The following is a 16,898-nucleotide window of genomic DNA, read 5'->3' on the forward strand; positions in this document are numbered from 1 at the left end:
GGAGAATTTGATATTCACATTGACACGGGTGTAGCTGATTTTGCTACCAACAATTTTGGTGGTCTTCGTGCATCAGATTTTACATTTATCGAAGGTGAAACCCAAGAACCCACCAATGAGAAAGACAAATCCGTCAACATCTATACAAGCAATGGTTTCAGCACAGAAAATCCGAAACAATGTCAATATAATCTATCATATTCATTTGATGATATGCTTGCTGCAGCTCTTCGTCATCTTGGACTTAACAAAGATGGTCGTTATGCCCTTCTTCTTCAATATGGTAATGATGATCGTCGATGGTTTGGGGAAACAAATTATCTTGAAGATTATAATCCATTTAATGGAATGACATTATATGTCTTCAAAAGAGAACGACAAATTCGAGTTCATTCTGCAATATCACATTCAATACCACTTAATTTAGATTTAACGAAAACTGTTTCTGAATTAGTTAAAGATGTTGCAGCAAGTTTTAAGATTGAGAATTATCATGGTTATACACTTTGTTCAATTAAAGATAAGAAAACACAACCATTAAATCGTGATTTATCAATTCCTCAACAAACAAAATCAATTAAAGATATTTATTTCTTACGTAAATATTTCCTATTTTCAAGAGAAGATTTATCAACTCTTGAAACTACAAAAATTGCATATAAAGATGCATTTAATGAATTTGTTAAAAATAAAATTGAACTTACTGAAGATGAAGCAGCAGAAATTGTTTTATATCAATTATATGCAGAATCTGATAATGGTAAACCTAATTTCAGTCAATTAGATGATGATCAATCTAAACGTTTACCAAAAGGTTATAAAGATTCTAAAAACATTGGTTCAAAAGTTAAATCACTTTCTGAAACTATTGGACAACTTGATCAATTTAATGGCTGTCGTAAGTTTATCCAAAAAGTACGTACATTACAAGGATTTGCTACAAAGAAATTCGAAGGAGTTAAAGTTGAACTTAAATTCCAAGATAAGAAGACAGTTGTAGAAATGATTGTTAATATTTCACCATTATCTATTACATTAGTTAATCCAAAGAGTGGTTTATTAGAAGAAAGAATTTCAATTTCAAAGATTGTTTCATTAAATATGTTATCCCATCAATTAGAAATACAATTTTCGATTATGAAATCATTAGGTAAAATAGGAAAATATGTATTTCATTCATCAAAAGTTTTAAAGATGAAAGCATTAATTGAAGAATATTCGGATGTTTCAAAACAAATTCTTATTGAAAGAGCTAAAGCTAGAGCGGCAGAATTTGGTGAAGATGTAGCACCAATTGATCCAAGAAGTAAGATAACATTATTCACTACAACATATTTGACTAATGAAGATCCTAAATCATTTGATTATGATTCTAAATTCACTGGTAAAACACTTTTACAATATGCAGAACAATATTTAAGTATTCCACATGATGAACAAAATGTTGTTTTGATTAAATTAATGAAGAAGTCATATCGTTGGATTACTAATGATATGATATTAAGTTTAGCAAATATTCAAGATGGGATGACAGTATATATTCTTAAGAACAAACGACCAATGAGAATCTTATTCACAGATGGTAGTACTAAAACATTATTATTAGATATTACTAAGAAAATTGAAGAAATTACACCAATACTTTTCGAAAAATTAGCATTACCTAATATTGCAGGTTATACACTTTATTCATTAGAAGATGAAAAAAAGAATCCTCGACCATTAGATACAAGATTCTCTATCCCTGAACAATGTACTTCTTATGTTCAAGTAGTATTCAGTCGTCGATTTTATATTTTATCTGGTGAAGTACTTCAAACTGCTAGAGCTATTTTTACTGCACTTAATGATTGTCGAGAAAATTAATAGATCCAAATGGACTTGTTAGAATTAGTGAAGAACAAGCAATTGAATTAGCAATTCTCTTTTTATATGGTACAGCTAAAGATCCAAATGAAATTAAACAAAGAAAAGTATTTGAATTTGATCAATTAATACCTCCATATATTAAAGTTGATAAGAAATTTGAAGCTAAATTTAAGAAATCATTTTAGATCAATATCCTCCAACAGAAAGAATTATTGCTGCTAAACTTTATTTAGGTATGGTACGTAAATTACCAGGTTTTGGTGAAGAAAGATTCCAAGGTTTAATGACAGAAGTTACACAAGGAGTAAATTCTCGAACTTATGGTGCAACATTAGCTATAGGTCCAATGACAATTTATATTATATTAGCAAATCAAAAAGAACCACTTTATGCTATTACTTATAGATTTATTGTAGGTTTTCAATCAATGGGTCATAAACTTGTATTAAAATTTGTTAATTCTAAGACATCAAAGATTATATCAATTGAATTCAAATTAAGAGAAATTGATACAGTATTAATGTTATTAAATTATAACATTAAAATTATTCGTGATTTAATGCTTGCTAAACAAAGAGAACAAAGAAAAGAACAAGAAGATACAATTAAAAGATTACGTGGTGGATTTGTTGATGAAAACGGTATTGTTCGTCAAGCAATGCTTGATTTTTATGTTTCTTCTGATTTAGAAAAGAGAGTTAATTTACCAAAGGTTTGGTTAGAAACTATTCGAACAGGTAAAGAAGTAGCAGATACACTTGTACCAATTATGAAACTTGATCCTAAGATTGAATATGCAATATTATTATGGATATTAAAGGAATCTTATAAATGGGTATTAAATGATCAAACTTTAGCATCTGCTAATCCTTATCGTGGTACAATATTATTTGTAATTGAAGCATTTCCAAAAATTAGAATACATTTCTCAATGGGTAAAACTAAAATGATGATATTACCAATTGTTAAGAAAGTTGAAGAATTATTACCAATAGTAGCTAAAGGTAATGGATTAAAACATTCATTAGGTTTTACATTATATTTACCTGTAGAAGGTCAACCATCAAAACCTTTAGATACAAGTATATCAATTCCTGAACAAGCTACACGTTATTCAGAATTAGAATTTAGAAGAAGATTCTTCATTATTACAAAACATGATCTTGAAGATCCTACGTCAATTTATCAAGCATTTTGTGATGTACGTGAATTAATATTATCAGGAAAAGTTGCAATAAGTCAAGATGATGCATTAGAATTAATGTATTATGCTTTAATAGCTGATGGACCTGCAGTTTTAACACCTACAACTATACCAAATGAAAATAGTTTTCCAGCATATTTACCTGTTAATATGAAAGTTAATTATAAGACAGGTAAAAATAAGATCAATGAATTCTTAAATACTATACCAGTTGAAGGTAAAATTAATGCAATGATTAAATATATACAAAAGGCTCGTTCATTACCACAATTTGGTTGTGAAGAATTTCAAGTTATTCTTGTTGAAGAAAAGAATGGACATACTACAAGAACTAATGTTATCCTATTTTGTGGACCTTATAAAGTATTTGTTATGGATGAAAATAGAAAGAATGTATTAGTTAATGTGCCATATCAAAAATTCATTAAACTTGAAACATTTGGTATTGAATTATCAATTAAATATTGTACAGAAGAATTTACAGCAGGTTATTGTAACATTGAATCTGAACGAGCAGAAGAAATTGCTTCATTAATTTTAAGTTATTTGAATCTTCATCGTCAAATATTAATGCAAAAGATTCAAGATATCGATGAAAATCCAGGTGCACATGGAGTAGAAATGATTACAGTCTTTTGTCAAGACTTTGATAATGCACAAAGACATCTTTATGATAAAAGAGATACAGGTAAAGAAGTTATACGTAAAGCTTGTCAATTCTTAGGATTAGATCCAACAGGTCAATATTCAGCATTACTTAGAATTTCGGATGATGATTTCCGTTGGGTTACAGATGATGTAGTATTAGGTGCATTAAATCCATTTGATGGAGTTACAATTCATTTATATTATACTTATATGCCAGTTCAAATTCATACAGATACATTTGATCGACAAATGTTAATTAATATTGAAAAGACAGTTGAACAATTAATTGATGAAATTGCTTTTAAGATGTATGTAGACTTCCCATTAGGTTATACTTTATATGCTAGAGATGAAGAAGGTGAATTTGCATTAGATTTAGCTAGGACTGTTCCTGAACAAGTATTAGATTTCGATAAGATGACATTTAGAAGAAGAGTTTTCTTATTTACAAAAGAAGATATTACTTCACCTTATACATCATTACAAATATTCCCTGATGTAGTCCGAAATATATTAAGTGGTATACCAGAAATTAATGATAATACTGCTATTGAATTAGCTGTTTATCATGCATTAACACTTTATCCTTCACCAGAAGAAGCTGCTAATATACAAATTGATAATATTGCTGAACTTTTTACCATCAAATTATAAACTTAAACATAAAATATTTAATAAGATTAAAGAACTTATTACAAGTTATTCAGGTCAATTCTTACAACATCAAGCAATTATGAAATATATCTTTACTGCTCGAATGTTAAATCATTTTGGTTGTGAAATTTATTCTGGTAAACTTGAAGAAAAATCTGAGGTTGATTCAAAATCTGCTAAAAAACAAAAGAAATTATTACGTGTAAATATTGCAATAGGACCTTTAGGTGTACATATTTATGATCCAAGTACTCAAACTGATTATGCTAAAATAGATTATAAGAATGTAGTTAGTGCAACACTAATTAAAAATAAATTATTCCTTCATGTTACTGAAGAAGGTGGTTCAACTCAAACATTAATAATTGAATCTCAAAGTTCAATTAAAATTATTAAATTATTAGATTCTTATAAGAAATTCTGGCTTCCAGGTTTAGAAGAACATGATATGATACAAAAATCTAGAAGTAGTGCAGAAATGTATAGTGTATTAGAAAAGAATCAAAATAATGCAATGCCAATTTATGTTGAAAGACAATTAGATCATCCATCTCCAAATATATATCAAATTTCTAAAGATTTAACTCCAGTTGAACTTGCTAAAGTAGGTTTATATGATTTAACAATTCAACATAAGAAAGCTTATATATTAATGGTAGCAAATCAAAGAAAGAAATTTGAAAAAGATAATGATTATAAATTTATTGAAAGTGATCAAACATTAGCATCAGTTTCACCTGTAAATGAAGCACATTTATTTGTAGTAGAATATACACCAGTTGTTCAAGTAATTACTACAATTCATAGAGTAGCAGAACTTGAATTAGAAATTAAAGTTGATATCTTTACACAATGTCAAAGGTTAGCAAATTATTTCAATTTAGGTTCACATTTAGGTTATACATTATATGAAGTATTAAGAGGTGAAAGAAGACCATTAGATTTCAAATATAATATACTTTTAACTACACCAAATTATGTAGAAGTATTACTTAAACGTAGATTCTTATTATTCTCAATGAATTTATTACGTAATTATCAAACATTATTAAATGGTTATAAAGATGTTAAACAAATGGCTTTATCAGGTATAATGACAATGACTGAAGAACAAGCATTTGAATTAGCTATATTAAGTTTATATGCAGAATCTTCTCAACAATCAGAAGTATCAATTCAAGCAAATAAAATGACAATTGAAGAATTAACACAATTATTACCAAAGAATATTACTGTTCATGATGATACATTACGTAGATTTAAAGCAGAAGCTAATTTAATAGTACCAATGTTACCAATTAATTCAATGATTCGTTATATTATTTTAGCAAATAATTTAACAGGTTATGGATCAGAAACTTATAAATGTTATTATACTGATGTAATTAATGTTGATAAGAAAGCTCGAAAAGAATGTTTAATATCACTTTCACCTTATTCAATTACAATTCAAAATGCTAATAAACAAAAGCAATATTCATTAATTATGTGGAGAAAGATTAATTCATTTAATAGACATGAAGATACAGTTGAAATTACATATAATGATGAAAATGGTATTTATTGTCATATCGAAGTAGAATCAGAAGAACATTCACGTGAAATCTTTTCATTTATTAATGACTTAATTGAATTATTTAATATTGAAGAATTTAAAGATTTCCCGAACTTCCTTGATATTCAACTTGATGATATTAATGGAGGATTTGATGAAGTATTAGACTTACTTGATAGAGATGCATTTAATTTAAGAGATGATGATGAAATTGATAGTCGAGTTGATGATATGTTACTTAGATCAGGTGATTTAGCAGATGATGACTTATATAATTATGGTAATGGTAATGATCAAGATAAAGATGGATTAAATTGGAGATTATTTGGTGATGGATTACAATTACAACGTGTTGATAATTTATTAGATGGATTTTTAGAAAACTTAAATATATTAGATGGAGGATTAAATGATAAAGATCCTAATGATTTATATAGACAATTGGATTTCATGTATAATCAACTTAAGAATTTATTAGATGAATGTGATGATGAAACTAAACAATATTTCCTTCCTTTATTAGATTCATTAAATTCATTACGTAAGAAAGTTCAAGAAATTGCACTTGCTGATATGGATATTACTCCTTATATATCAGAAATTAAGAGTCAAATGGATGAACTTAAAAAGAAAGTTAATGATGCTAAAGCACATATCACTAAGAAAGTTAATGAACTTAAACTTAATTTGGCTGATTCATTTGTTAATGATAGATTACTTAAACTTGCTACTTCTAGAGAAGATCAATGTTTAGCTAATGCTTTATTAAATATTTCTGATTTACAAGAAAAATTAATTTCTTCATTACAACAAAATTATCCAATGTATGCTAAATATATTGAAGATGCTAATTCTATTATTCGTTCATTAGGTTTATCATCTTCTACTTTAACACAAATTGCTTCTAATTTATTAAAGTCTAATGGTAATCCAGAAATGATTAGGAAACATTTAATTCCACAATTAAATGATATATTAAAACAATCTACAACTATAGGTTCAATGTTAGCTAAAGCTAAAGAAAAAGGTGTTAATTTACCAGAATTAGAAAAATTATATAATGATTTAGTTAATTCATTAGAAAAACTTTTGAAGTCAGATGTATTAAATAATTATAAACAAGATAGAAGAACACAATTCTATCAATATTATCCAGGTGATCATAGACCAATACAAACAATTTTACCAACACTTATAGATAATTCTAAATTCTTAACACAATTTGTTGATTCATCTACATTAAGTTCTAATAAAGTATTACAAAACTTATTCCGTACTAAAGCTAAACAATTAGAAAAAGATACAGAAGCAATTCAAATTACTTATGAAAACTTAAATATTGATGCATTAAATGATGAAAGTCGTACTAAAGCACTTGAAGCATTACAAAATACTATGCAAACTTATGAATTAGTAATAGCACAAATGAATAAAGTTAAATGTAATCCAATCGATTTACAAAGATTTACTCAAACAATACCTTATTTAACAAGAGTAGCTTATTCATTATCTTCAATTAATGTTACACCTGAAAATGTACAACGTATATCAGATGATTTAACTACAATTTGGAATCGTTATGCTTCATTACCACCAGAAATAGTATTAAAATTAACAGATTCACAACGTACTTCATTTGGTGCTACACTTAATAAAATTAAAGATCTTAATAATATGATCGATAAAATAATGCCTAAATTCAAAGAAAATCCTACAAGTGGTCAATGTATATATCGTGCACAACAAGTTGTCTTAAGAATTCATGATATATTACCTGAAATTAATGGTTTATTAAATGATTTACATAAGTTAACATTAGATCCTACTTATCCAGTTTTATATGAACGTTTGATTACTAATGTTAAATCTACTTTATGTGAATCACCAATATCCGAAGAATTTTCACATTTAGATCACTTAAAGAAATTCCAACGATTACAAGTTGATACTGCACGTGTATTAAACTTACTTGCTATTAATTCAGAAAATCCTTATATTAAAGCTAATAATGAATTACATGAAAAACTTGAATTCCAAGGTGTACAATTAAGAAATAATTATTTGACACAAGTTGAAACTAGAGGTGAATTACATGAAAGACCTTTTGCTAATGATATTATTGCTAATGCTACTTCGGTTATATCAAAACTTAAACAAATTGTTGAACGTATTCAACCTGCTTCACGTAAAGTTTCTGATTTAACTTCTAATTTACAACTTGAACAAATGACTAATCATCTATTAACTTCTGCTATTGATGCATTACAATCAATACAAAAAGCTAAATGTCAACCATTTAGAAAATTACCTACAAAGAATATGGTTGATTCATTATTAAAGTCATTATTAGATTTCCAAAGTTCATTAAATGAATTAAACAAATCACCAGCAGTTCAAAATAATGAAGGAATTAAGAATATCTTTAATAAGTCTATTCAAGATAATGAAAATATTATTAAACATTTACGTGCTTTATCAAATAAACCAGATATGAGTCTTTATAAATTTGCTACTAAACTTCAAAAAGAATTAGGTATAATGATACCAACATTACCCCAAATTAATGACTTTAGAAATAATAAAGTTCATCAAGATCATTTAAGTGCATTATCAGATTCATTAACAAAGATATTAGAAGAAGTTAAACCAACATTAGAAGATTGCAAAGATTTAATTAAGAATTATTTACCAATATTAAATGAATGTTTAACATCATTTAAGAATCATTCTAATAATCCTAAAGTTAAACAAAATCAAATTGCTTATAATGCATTACAAGATTGGATCGAATTTGGTACAACTTCATATCAAGAATTACAAGATCATTCTAAAGATCCTAAATATAATATTCATGTAGCTAATGATGATAAAAATATTATACTTAAATTATTAGAGAAATATTCTCAAATACCAATGGATTTAAGAAAGAGTTTAATACCTAAAGAAATTGAAGATTTAGCTAAATTATTAGGTAAACATGCAGAAGCTGCACTTGCTACAATTAATTGTATTAGACAATTACCAGGTTTAGAAAGACCTAAGAGTGATCCAACTAAATTTACTAAAGTTGAACTTAGTGAAGAATTATCTTCTTCAGTACCTAAACTTGGAGCACAAATTGAATCATTACGTCAATTCTATAAAGAATTAATTGAAGCTAATACATTATTAGATAGACCTAATGCATTAAAACTTGCTAAAGATATTGAACAACAACTTGGCGCAATTAAATCTTCATCATTTAAACCAGATTTTAATGAAGATGAATTAAAGAAAATACTTTCAGAATTGAAAGAAAAGATGCAATCAATTATATCATCATCAGAATTAATATCACCAATAGTTCATGATCCTTATATTGGTAGAAATACTAGAATAGTTAATGATAATATTAATACTATCTTACATATATTAGAAAATCCACATCTTGATAAAGTTAAAGCTAAAGAATTTATTAATGCTGTATTACCATTACTTAAGAAGATTCAACCTCAATCACGTCAATTCTTACAACGTGATGATGTTGTATCTAATAATACATTATATGAATATTCTAAATCATTTGATACTACAGTTGATAGAGCTATAGCCATAATCCCTGAAGCTCAACTTAGAAAACTTCAAATGACACTTGATGAATTATATCAAGCAACTTCATTATTATTACCTTATTTACAAGAAAATCCAAGTCATGAAGCTTATTTAGTTGATCTTAATAAATTATTTGATTTATTAAGTGAATATACATCATTACAAAAGGTACAAATTAAATATTCTGATGCTATAGTCCTTAAGAATCCAATATTATCTGATAAAGCTATTAAAGAATTAGCAGATCAAACATTTGCTGCTTTAGAATCAAAGAATAATGAAGTTGAACCCGATTTATTTGAAAATCTTTCTGATAACTTAGGATTTATTCTTGATCATCAAGATCAAGTTCCAATTTATATTTCTACTGCAGCAGGTTTAATAATGCCTATAATGCCACGTCATGAATTAATTCGATTATCTGATTCATTAAGAACAGTAATTTCATGTAGTTCAACAGTTTTAGCTAATGATCTTTATGAGAAATTAGTTGTTAAAACTTCTGTTAGAACAGCATTACAATTAATTCAATTAGAGAAATCATTAGAATTTTTAGAACAAAGAATTGAACAATATTCGAATATGTTTGATGATGAAACTAAATTCTATTTAACTAAATTACAAAATGCTATTAAACATTCAGATACTACATTAATATTACAATGTCAATCATTACCTACAGCAGTATTTAATTTCCAACCAATGCATAATATTGATGATTCATTACAATTATTATTAAGTAAAGTTACATTAATTCCTACACTTAAACCTATTGTACAACCTTTACAAGATTGTGGTAAAGAATTTAGTGATTGGGTATTCCAATCTGATTTATCTATGATGGCTTATTTCCAATCACATTTAGATCAAATCACAGTAATTTCTGAAGATTTATTAACTAATGATAAAACACATAAATTACCTCCACAATTATCAATATTTATACGTAAAGCAGTATCAAATCTTAAGTTTAAAGAAAGAGGTTTTAGATATGATATGCCTACAATTTCAGATTTAGCTAAACTTACAATTAATTATTTGACTGATATATATCCACAAATAACTAAAGTTGTACCTGATTCAGATAATAAGAAATTATTAAATGAACATGTTAAAGCACTTGAAAGAATTCGACCAATTATAAAGAATTGGCAAAATCCAGTACTTAATTTAACTAATCAAGGATTACGTTCTAATGTAATTTCTTCATTATGTACATCTATTAAATCTACTAATCATATTAATACAATTATTAATACTAATCCTAATGATATACAAGTTGAATTTGCTTTAGGTAGTGCAAAGATTTCTTCATTATTACTTAATTTAATTAATGCTATCGAAAAGAAAGTACCTGTTAAAGAAGTTTATGATAAATCTTCTAAAGCAAATGATATGGTTAAAGAGATTTATGAAACTAATGACATCACTAAAATCCAAATTAATATTAATGAATTAAATAAGATGTTAAGTGAATCACAATTATTAATGGAGAAATCAATTCCAATTGATTATAATAGTATTGAAGATGATATAATTTTAGATTTAGATTCATTCCTTAATATGATATCTGATCCAGAAGCTTTAAGTTTAGTTAAAGAAGCAGCTAAGATATTAGAGAAATTATTAGCTTCTATACCTAAATTAAGTAATGAACAACGTTCTTCTGATAATAATAAATTTAATCCTAAATTAGAAATTAAACTTTCTAATGGTAAACCATATCAATTTTCATTACATTCTATTGCATTAAATTCAATAAGTCAAAAGTCATCTGATCCAATGATGTCAATCGATCCAAATCAATTAAATGATTTATTATCTAAATTAGGACAATTAATATCAAATGTTGAAGAAGTAACTTCAGATAAACAAAATGTTACATTATCACAAGTAGAACGTACAATGTTATCACAACGTATTTCACAATTACAACAACAACAAATCTCAGAATTCCCAGATGTAATTAAATCAATATCATCATTAAATTCTAAAATATTACCAATTACTAATATTACATCTGATCAAGCTAATTCATCAATTCATTCTATTCAACAACAATTTGAAGCATTATCTTCTTCATCAGAATTACATAAATTACAATCACGTTTAACACCAGATCAAATATTACCACAACAATTATTATTAACACATAATTTATCACAAGCAATTGAACGTAATGTTGATTTATCAATCCAATCACATGTAGAACAAACTAATGAAATTCATAATCAATTATTTAAGACAATATTAGAAAAGCTTCAAACTAATGGAATGCCTAAAGTATCAATTAAAACAGATGACTTAAACGCTTCACTTCAACGTGGTTATTCACAATTATCATTAATTAATCAATTAATTACTATTCAACAACAATTATCAGTTAATATTCCAGATTTATTCAAATTTGTACAATCACCAGAAGGTTTACAATTACTTAGTTCACCAATTACACCACATCAATTATTAGAACAACAACAAAATATTCTTAAACAAATTAATTTAGTATCTTCACCAGAATTATTAAATGCATTCCAAAAGAATTTATTACCAGAACAAATTATTATTCAACAAAGGATTTTACAACATTCATTAAAATTATTAATTGGTGATTATGGTAAATATATAATGACATCTGAAGCTGGTATTGATGATGTATCACAAACAGCTATTTTTGCATCATTAAACTTATTACAACAAGAAATTATTAAAGAAAATCCAGAAATATCGAAATTAAATTATTATGTTAATCCATCAGATATATTAGAAGCTCAACAATTTGCTTATGATTTACTTAGTAGATTAACTTTAATGCAAAAGATTTCTGATATTCAACAAAAACAATTAATTTCTAATAATAATTCTTCACAAGTTACAACTAAATTAAATCAACCTATGAATGCTGAATCATTAAAAGCTTCACAAGTTTCTACACATATGAATTCATTAATTACACAATTTATGGATCCATCAAAGGTTTCTAAATCACTTTCTTCAAATGATTTACTTGAACAACAACAAATTCTTTCTGTAATTAAAGGAATCTTATCAAATCCAGAATTATTATACAAATATTGTGGTGGATTACAACGAACAGTTGAATTAAATAACTCAATGAATGAATTATTCACTGAATTACAAACACAACAAAATTCATTACTTAGGAATTCAACTAAATCTTTAGATGGTATTAAACCACTTACTGATTCACAAGTCATAAATAGTTATGAGAAGAGTAATTCTAAATTATTAAATCTTAATAGAATTGAACAAATTAAGAATTTAATTAATACATTTGATACTATTAATCCAACATTATGTCAACAAGTTTTAAGTGCTAAACCTTCATTTACTTCTGATCAATTAGAAATTACTCGTTCATTATTAGAACGTTTAATTGATTTATCTTCTACAAATATTTCATCTACAACAGAATTAATTTCTAATTTAACTAAAGAAGAACAACAAAGAATTTATTCATTACTTATTACAGAAACTTCTAAATTAACTAAATTCGATCCATATATGAATGAATTATTACAAAAAGAATCACGTGTATTTGATATGGCTGCTTTAATTCAACGTCAACCAGGTATAGGTATAGTATCTGTATCTACAAAAGATTTACCACAAATTGAAAAATTAGATCAAATTGAAAAGAAGATTAAAGAACTTCAAGAAAGTATTGTTATTAAAGGAGTACAATCAAATCTAATTAAATTAATGGAAGCACGTAATGATTTAAGTCCAATACTTTCATCGATTAATGATTCAGATGTTGAAAATGCACTTAAAGAAATTAAACCTAATGATATACCTAAGTTATCTTCTTCATTAATTGAACAAGTTAAAGTTATTAATGATAATTCTAAATTAAATAATATTTTAGAACATACTAAGAAAGATCAATTAATTGTTGAACAATTAATGTTACAACAAATGACTACAAATAATTCTAAAGAATCTAAAGATGCACAACTTAAAGGAATTACATTATCAAATGTTACAAGTAATTTACAAACTACAATTGTTAAATCTACTGAACAATTGATTGAAGATCAAAAACCACAATTAACTTCATCATTACAATTATTAACACCACTTAAACCACTTTCACAAACTAAAGTTAAAGCAGCTTCTAAATTAGTTGATGAACAATTTACAAGGATTTGTGTAAGTGAGAAATTAGAAGAAGTTAAACTTAAACAATTAAAGGGAATTAAAGGTATTGATGAATTTGTACATAATACTTCTTCTTATGAATCAGCAATTTCAGATCCATTTACACAAGTTGAAGTTATAGATTATCAAGATATGTTAAAGTCATTAATTACAATTAATACTTCAGTTGAAGATGTAATTCATACATATTCTAAACAAACTAAAGAAACTAATGCAAGAGGACTTACAATATTAACTAATTTAATTGATACAATTACACCAACAAATGTTAATATTGTTGAATCATTAGAGAAAGATGATATTACTGAATTATCTTCATTCTTTGATAAGTCAATTAATTATGATGATATTTTAATTGGACCAATTATGGATGTTAAAATCCCAAGTGAACGACAAAATGCATCAAGAATTGCTTCAGCTTATCAAGGATTTATTACAATAGTACCAACTATGTATAGTATTCCACCAGAAGAAGTTAAATCTATTTTAGTTACAGAAAATACAGAAGCATTAAATATTATTACATCTATTTATGATTCTAAATCTACTTCATATTCAAATGATTTACGTAAATTAGTTGAAATTGCTCCACAACTTGTAGCTTCTTATGCAAGATATTCATCAACACTTAAACCTCAAGTTAAATCACAACTTAAATTAAATCCATTAAACATATTATCATCAATTGAAACACTTCAAAATACTTCTTGTATGAAGACTACACCAGAAACTTCATCTAACTTTAGAAAGACATTAGCTAATTTATTATCAATGTTCCAAAACATTGATTCAGCAATTGTAGAAAGAAAAGATGAAGATCCAGTTGCACATTGTATTAATTGTTTAGCTTCAATGGCTAAAGCAATACAAAATCAAGACATTGATTTACTTAACAAAGAAATTATACATTATAAAGGACTTGATATTTATTCATTATCATTTGGTACAAATAATTCATATCTTAAATCTATTGAACCAAAGATTCAAAAGATTATACCATTAGTAGAAAAATCATATGCAATTCATGGTAAACTTAGTACTGAATTACAAACAGCTATGACTGACTTACGTAAAGATTTAATAACAATCATTAATAAAGAAACTAAGAATCCATATGAATTAATCGAAAAGATTAAGACAGCACCAGAAGTACAAAAAGTTATATCTACTTCTATTCAAGGCATTAGTCATTCAACTAAGAAATTAATTGATTCAGTACAAAATAGGAATAAAGTTGAGAAGACTAATTCTATTGCAAGTATTATAGAGTTAATCTCTAATTCTATTGCAGCAATATTCCAAGGATTAAATATTACATCATGTCAAAATCAATCAATTTATAATGATTGTGTTCGAATATTTGATTCATCAATGATATCTATTCGTTCAATGCTTGATTATCTTAAGACTTCTGCTGTATCTTCTACATCAATACGTCGTTCTACACGCTCATTTAATAGAATGTTTGATTCTATGATGGATATTATGGAAGATACTAAAACACCATCATATACAACTAAACCTACAACACCAATTAATACATCTAAATTAGAATTTATTCATATTCAATCTGATTTCATTAAATTACTTTCATCTACTATTACAGCTAGAGCAGTATCTAAAATACCTGAAACATTTGATATATTCTTTACATCACAAATACAAAAACTTGATAAATTCATGAAAGATTTAGAAAATAAATCACAAACATTATTAAAACTTAACACAGATAAGAATGCTGCAAATGATTTTAATGAACTATTTAATAATATTAAGTCACAATATGGACAATTTAAGTCTAAAGCTAAGAACCCAACAATTAATATGAAAGATTCTGCTTTATTTGATTTAACATTTGATTTCATTAACTTAAGTGATTCATTCTATAACTTAACATTAATCATTAATAAACTTACTGATGTAGTCCCAATTGTACCAGATTTAGAAAGTGCACAGAAGTTAAGGAAACGTTATGAAATTCCATCAGTACCTAATGATACAATTGGACTTAAGATACCAGAAGCAATTAAGAAATTAAAGGATTATATTAATGTATATCAACAAAAGATTAAATCATTCTTTGCATTATTCCCTAATTCTAAGAATGGACAATATGCTGATTCAATGAATCAAGTATATGATGCAATAGATAATGTAATCCTTCAAACACTTAGAGTTTCAGCAATATCAATGAACCTTGAATTCCAAAGTGGTTTAGCTACAACAAGTAATACAATTGCAGTGAACTTTGATTTGTTACTTAAGGAATTACGTAGTAAATTCATGTTAAGTGGCGATTGGGAAGGTCAATCACCTAAATATCGTGACAACATACAAAACGCACTTAATGAAACAGAGAAAATAGTACAAAACGTTTTAACTATTGCAGAACAAGAAGCGAAAGTACAAAATGCTAAAATCGCTAAGTTCACTAAAGTATTAAATCCACTTATCGAAGTTAAATCATCAATGGAATCATTACTTAACACAAAGATCAAGAAATTAAAGTCAAGTATATGTCGTGAATATGCTACAAATATGTTAGGAATCGGTATGACATTATGTGACTCTGTTAATCATGTTGTGTTATACACAAAGGATCATAACAGTAATCAACAAAGCATTGATAGTTATTTATCAATGACCGAAAACGTAACAAATCAAATGAAATTATTAATCGACGTATCAAATCAAATAACTGATGAGAAAAAGATCGAAGAACCTGAAACTTTAATCATCGAAAGAATGAAAGCAGTAACGAAAATCGGTGAACAATTCGCAAAACCACATCAAAATGAATCGCAAGAAGCTAAAGCACTCAGAGAAAATGTGGTGATGATTTGCAAGAATGCAAACGCTTTGGAGAAATCAGCTGAAAACGCACTTAATAATAAACGTGAACAAAAGAGAAGAAGAGAAGAAGCAAGAGAAAAGGGAGTAATCACATTCAGAGCTGGATCGTCAAAGGACAGCTTGCTAAAGAGACTCGAATTGGAATCAAGAGTAATTAGGGCCCGTATTATATTAGAGAAATCTGAAAAGAGATTAGCAGAACTCGGTTGAAAATAACATTTAGTAAAAAATTTAATTAAAAAAAAATTTGTTTTTCCAATTCATTACAAAAATTTTTGCTCATCTTAAGTTACTTTACTGTTAGAATCAAAAATCCGTGTACAAACGATAGGAATTTCAGAA

The 16,898-nt window shown here is 26.6% G+C and overlaps 1 protein-coding gene across 1 annotated transcript; it reads left to right on the forward strand.

Annotated features, from left to right (window-relative positions):
- Positions 1–2,104: 2,104 nt before the first annotated feature.
- Positions 2,105–16,766, forward strand: GO595_010015 (uncharacterized protein; the record flags this gene model as incomplete). Its single annotated transcript, XM_067912647.1, has 2 exons — positions 2,105–4,222; positions 4,791–16,766. The coding sequence occupies 2 exons, from the start codon at positions 2,105–2,107 to the stop codon at positions 16,764–16,766; spliced, it is 14,094 nt and encodes a 4,697-aa protein (XP_067769788.1).
- Positions 16,767–16,898: the final 132 nt, after the last annotated feature.

Source organism: Histomonas meleagridis (genome assembly GCF_020186115.1).
Source record: "Histomonas meleagridis strain 2922-C6/04-10x chromosome Unknown scaffold_168, whole genome shotgun sequence".
Classification (NCBI taxonomy): domain Eukaryota; phylum Parabasalia; order Tritrichomonadida; family Dientamoebidae; genus Histomonas; species Histomonas meleagridis.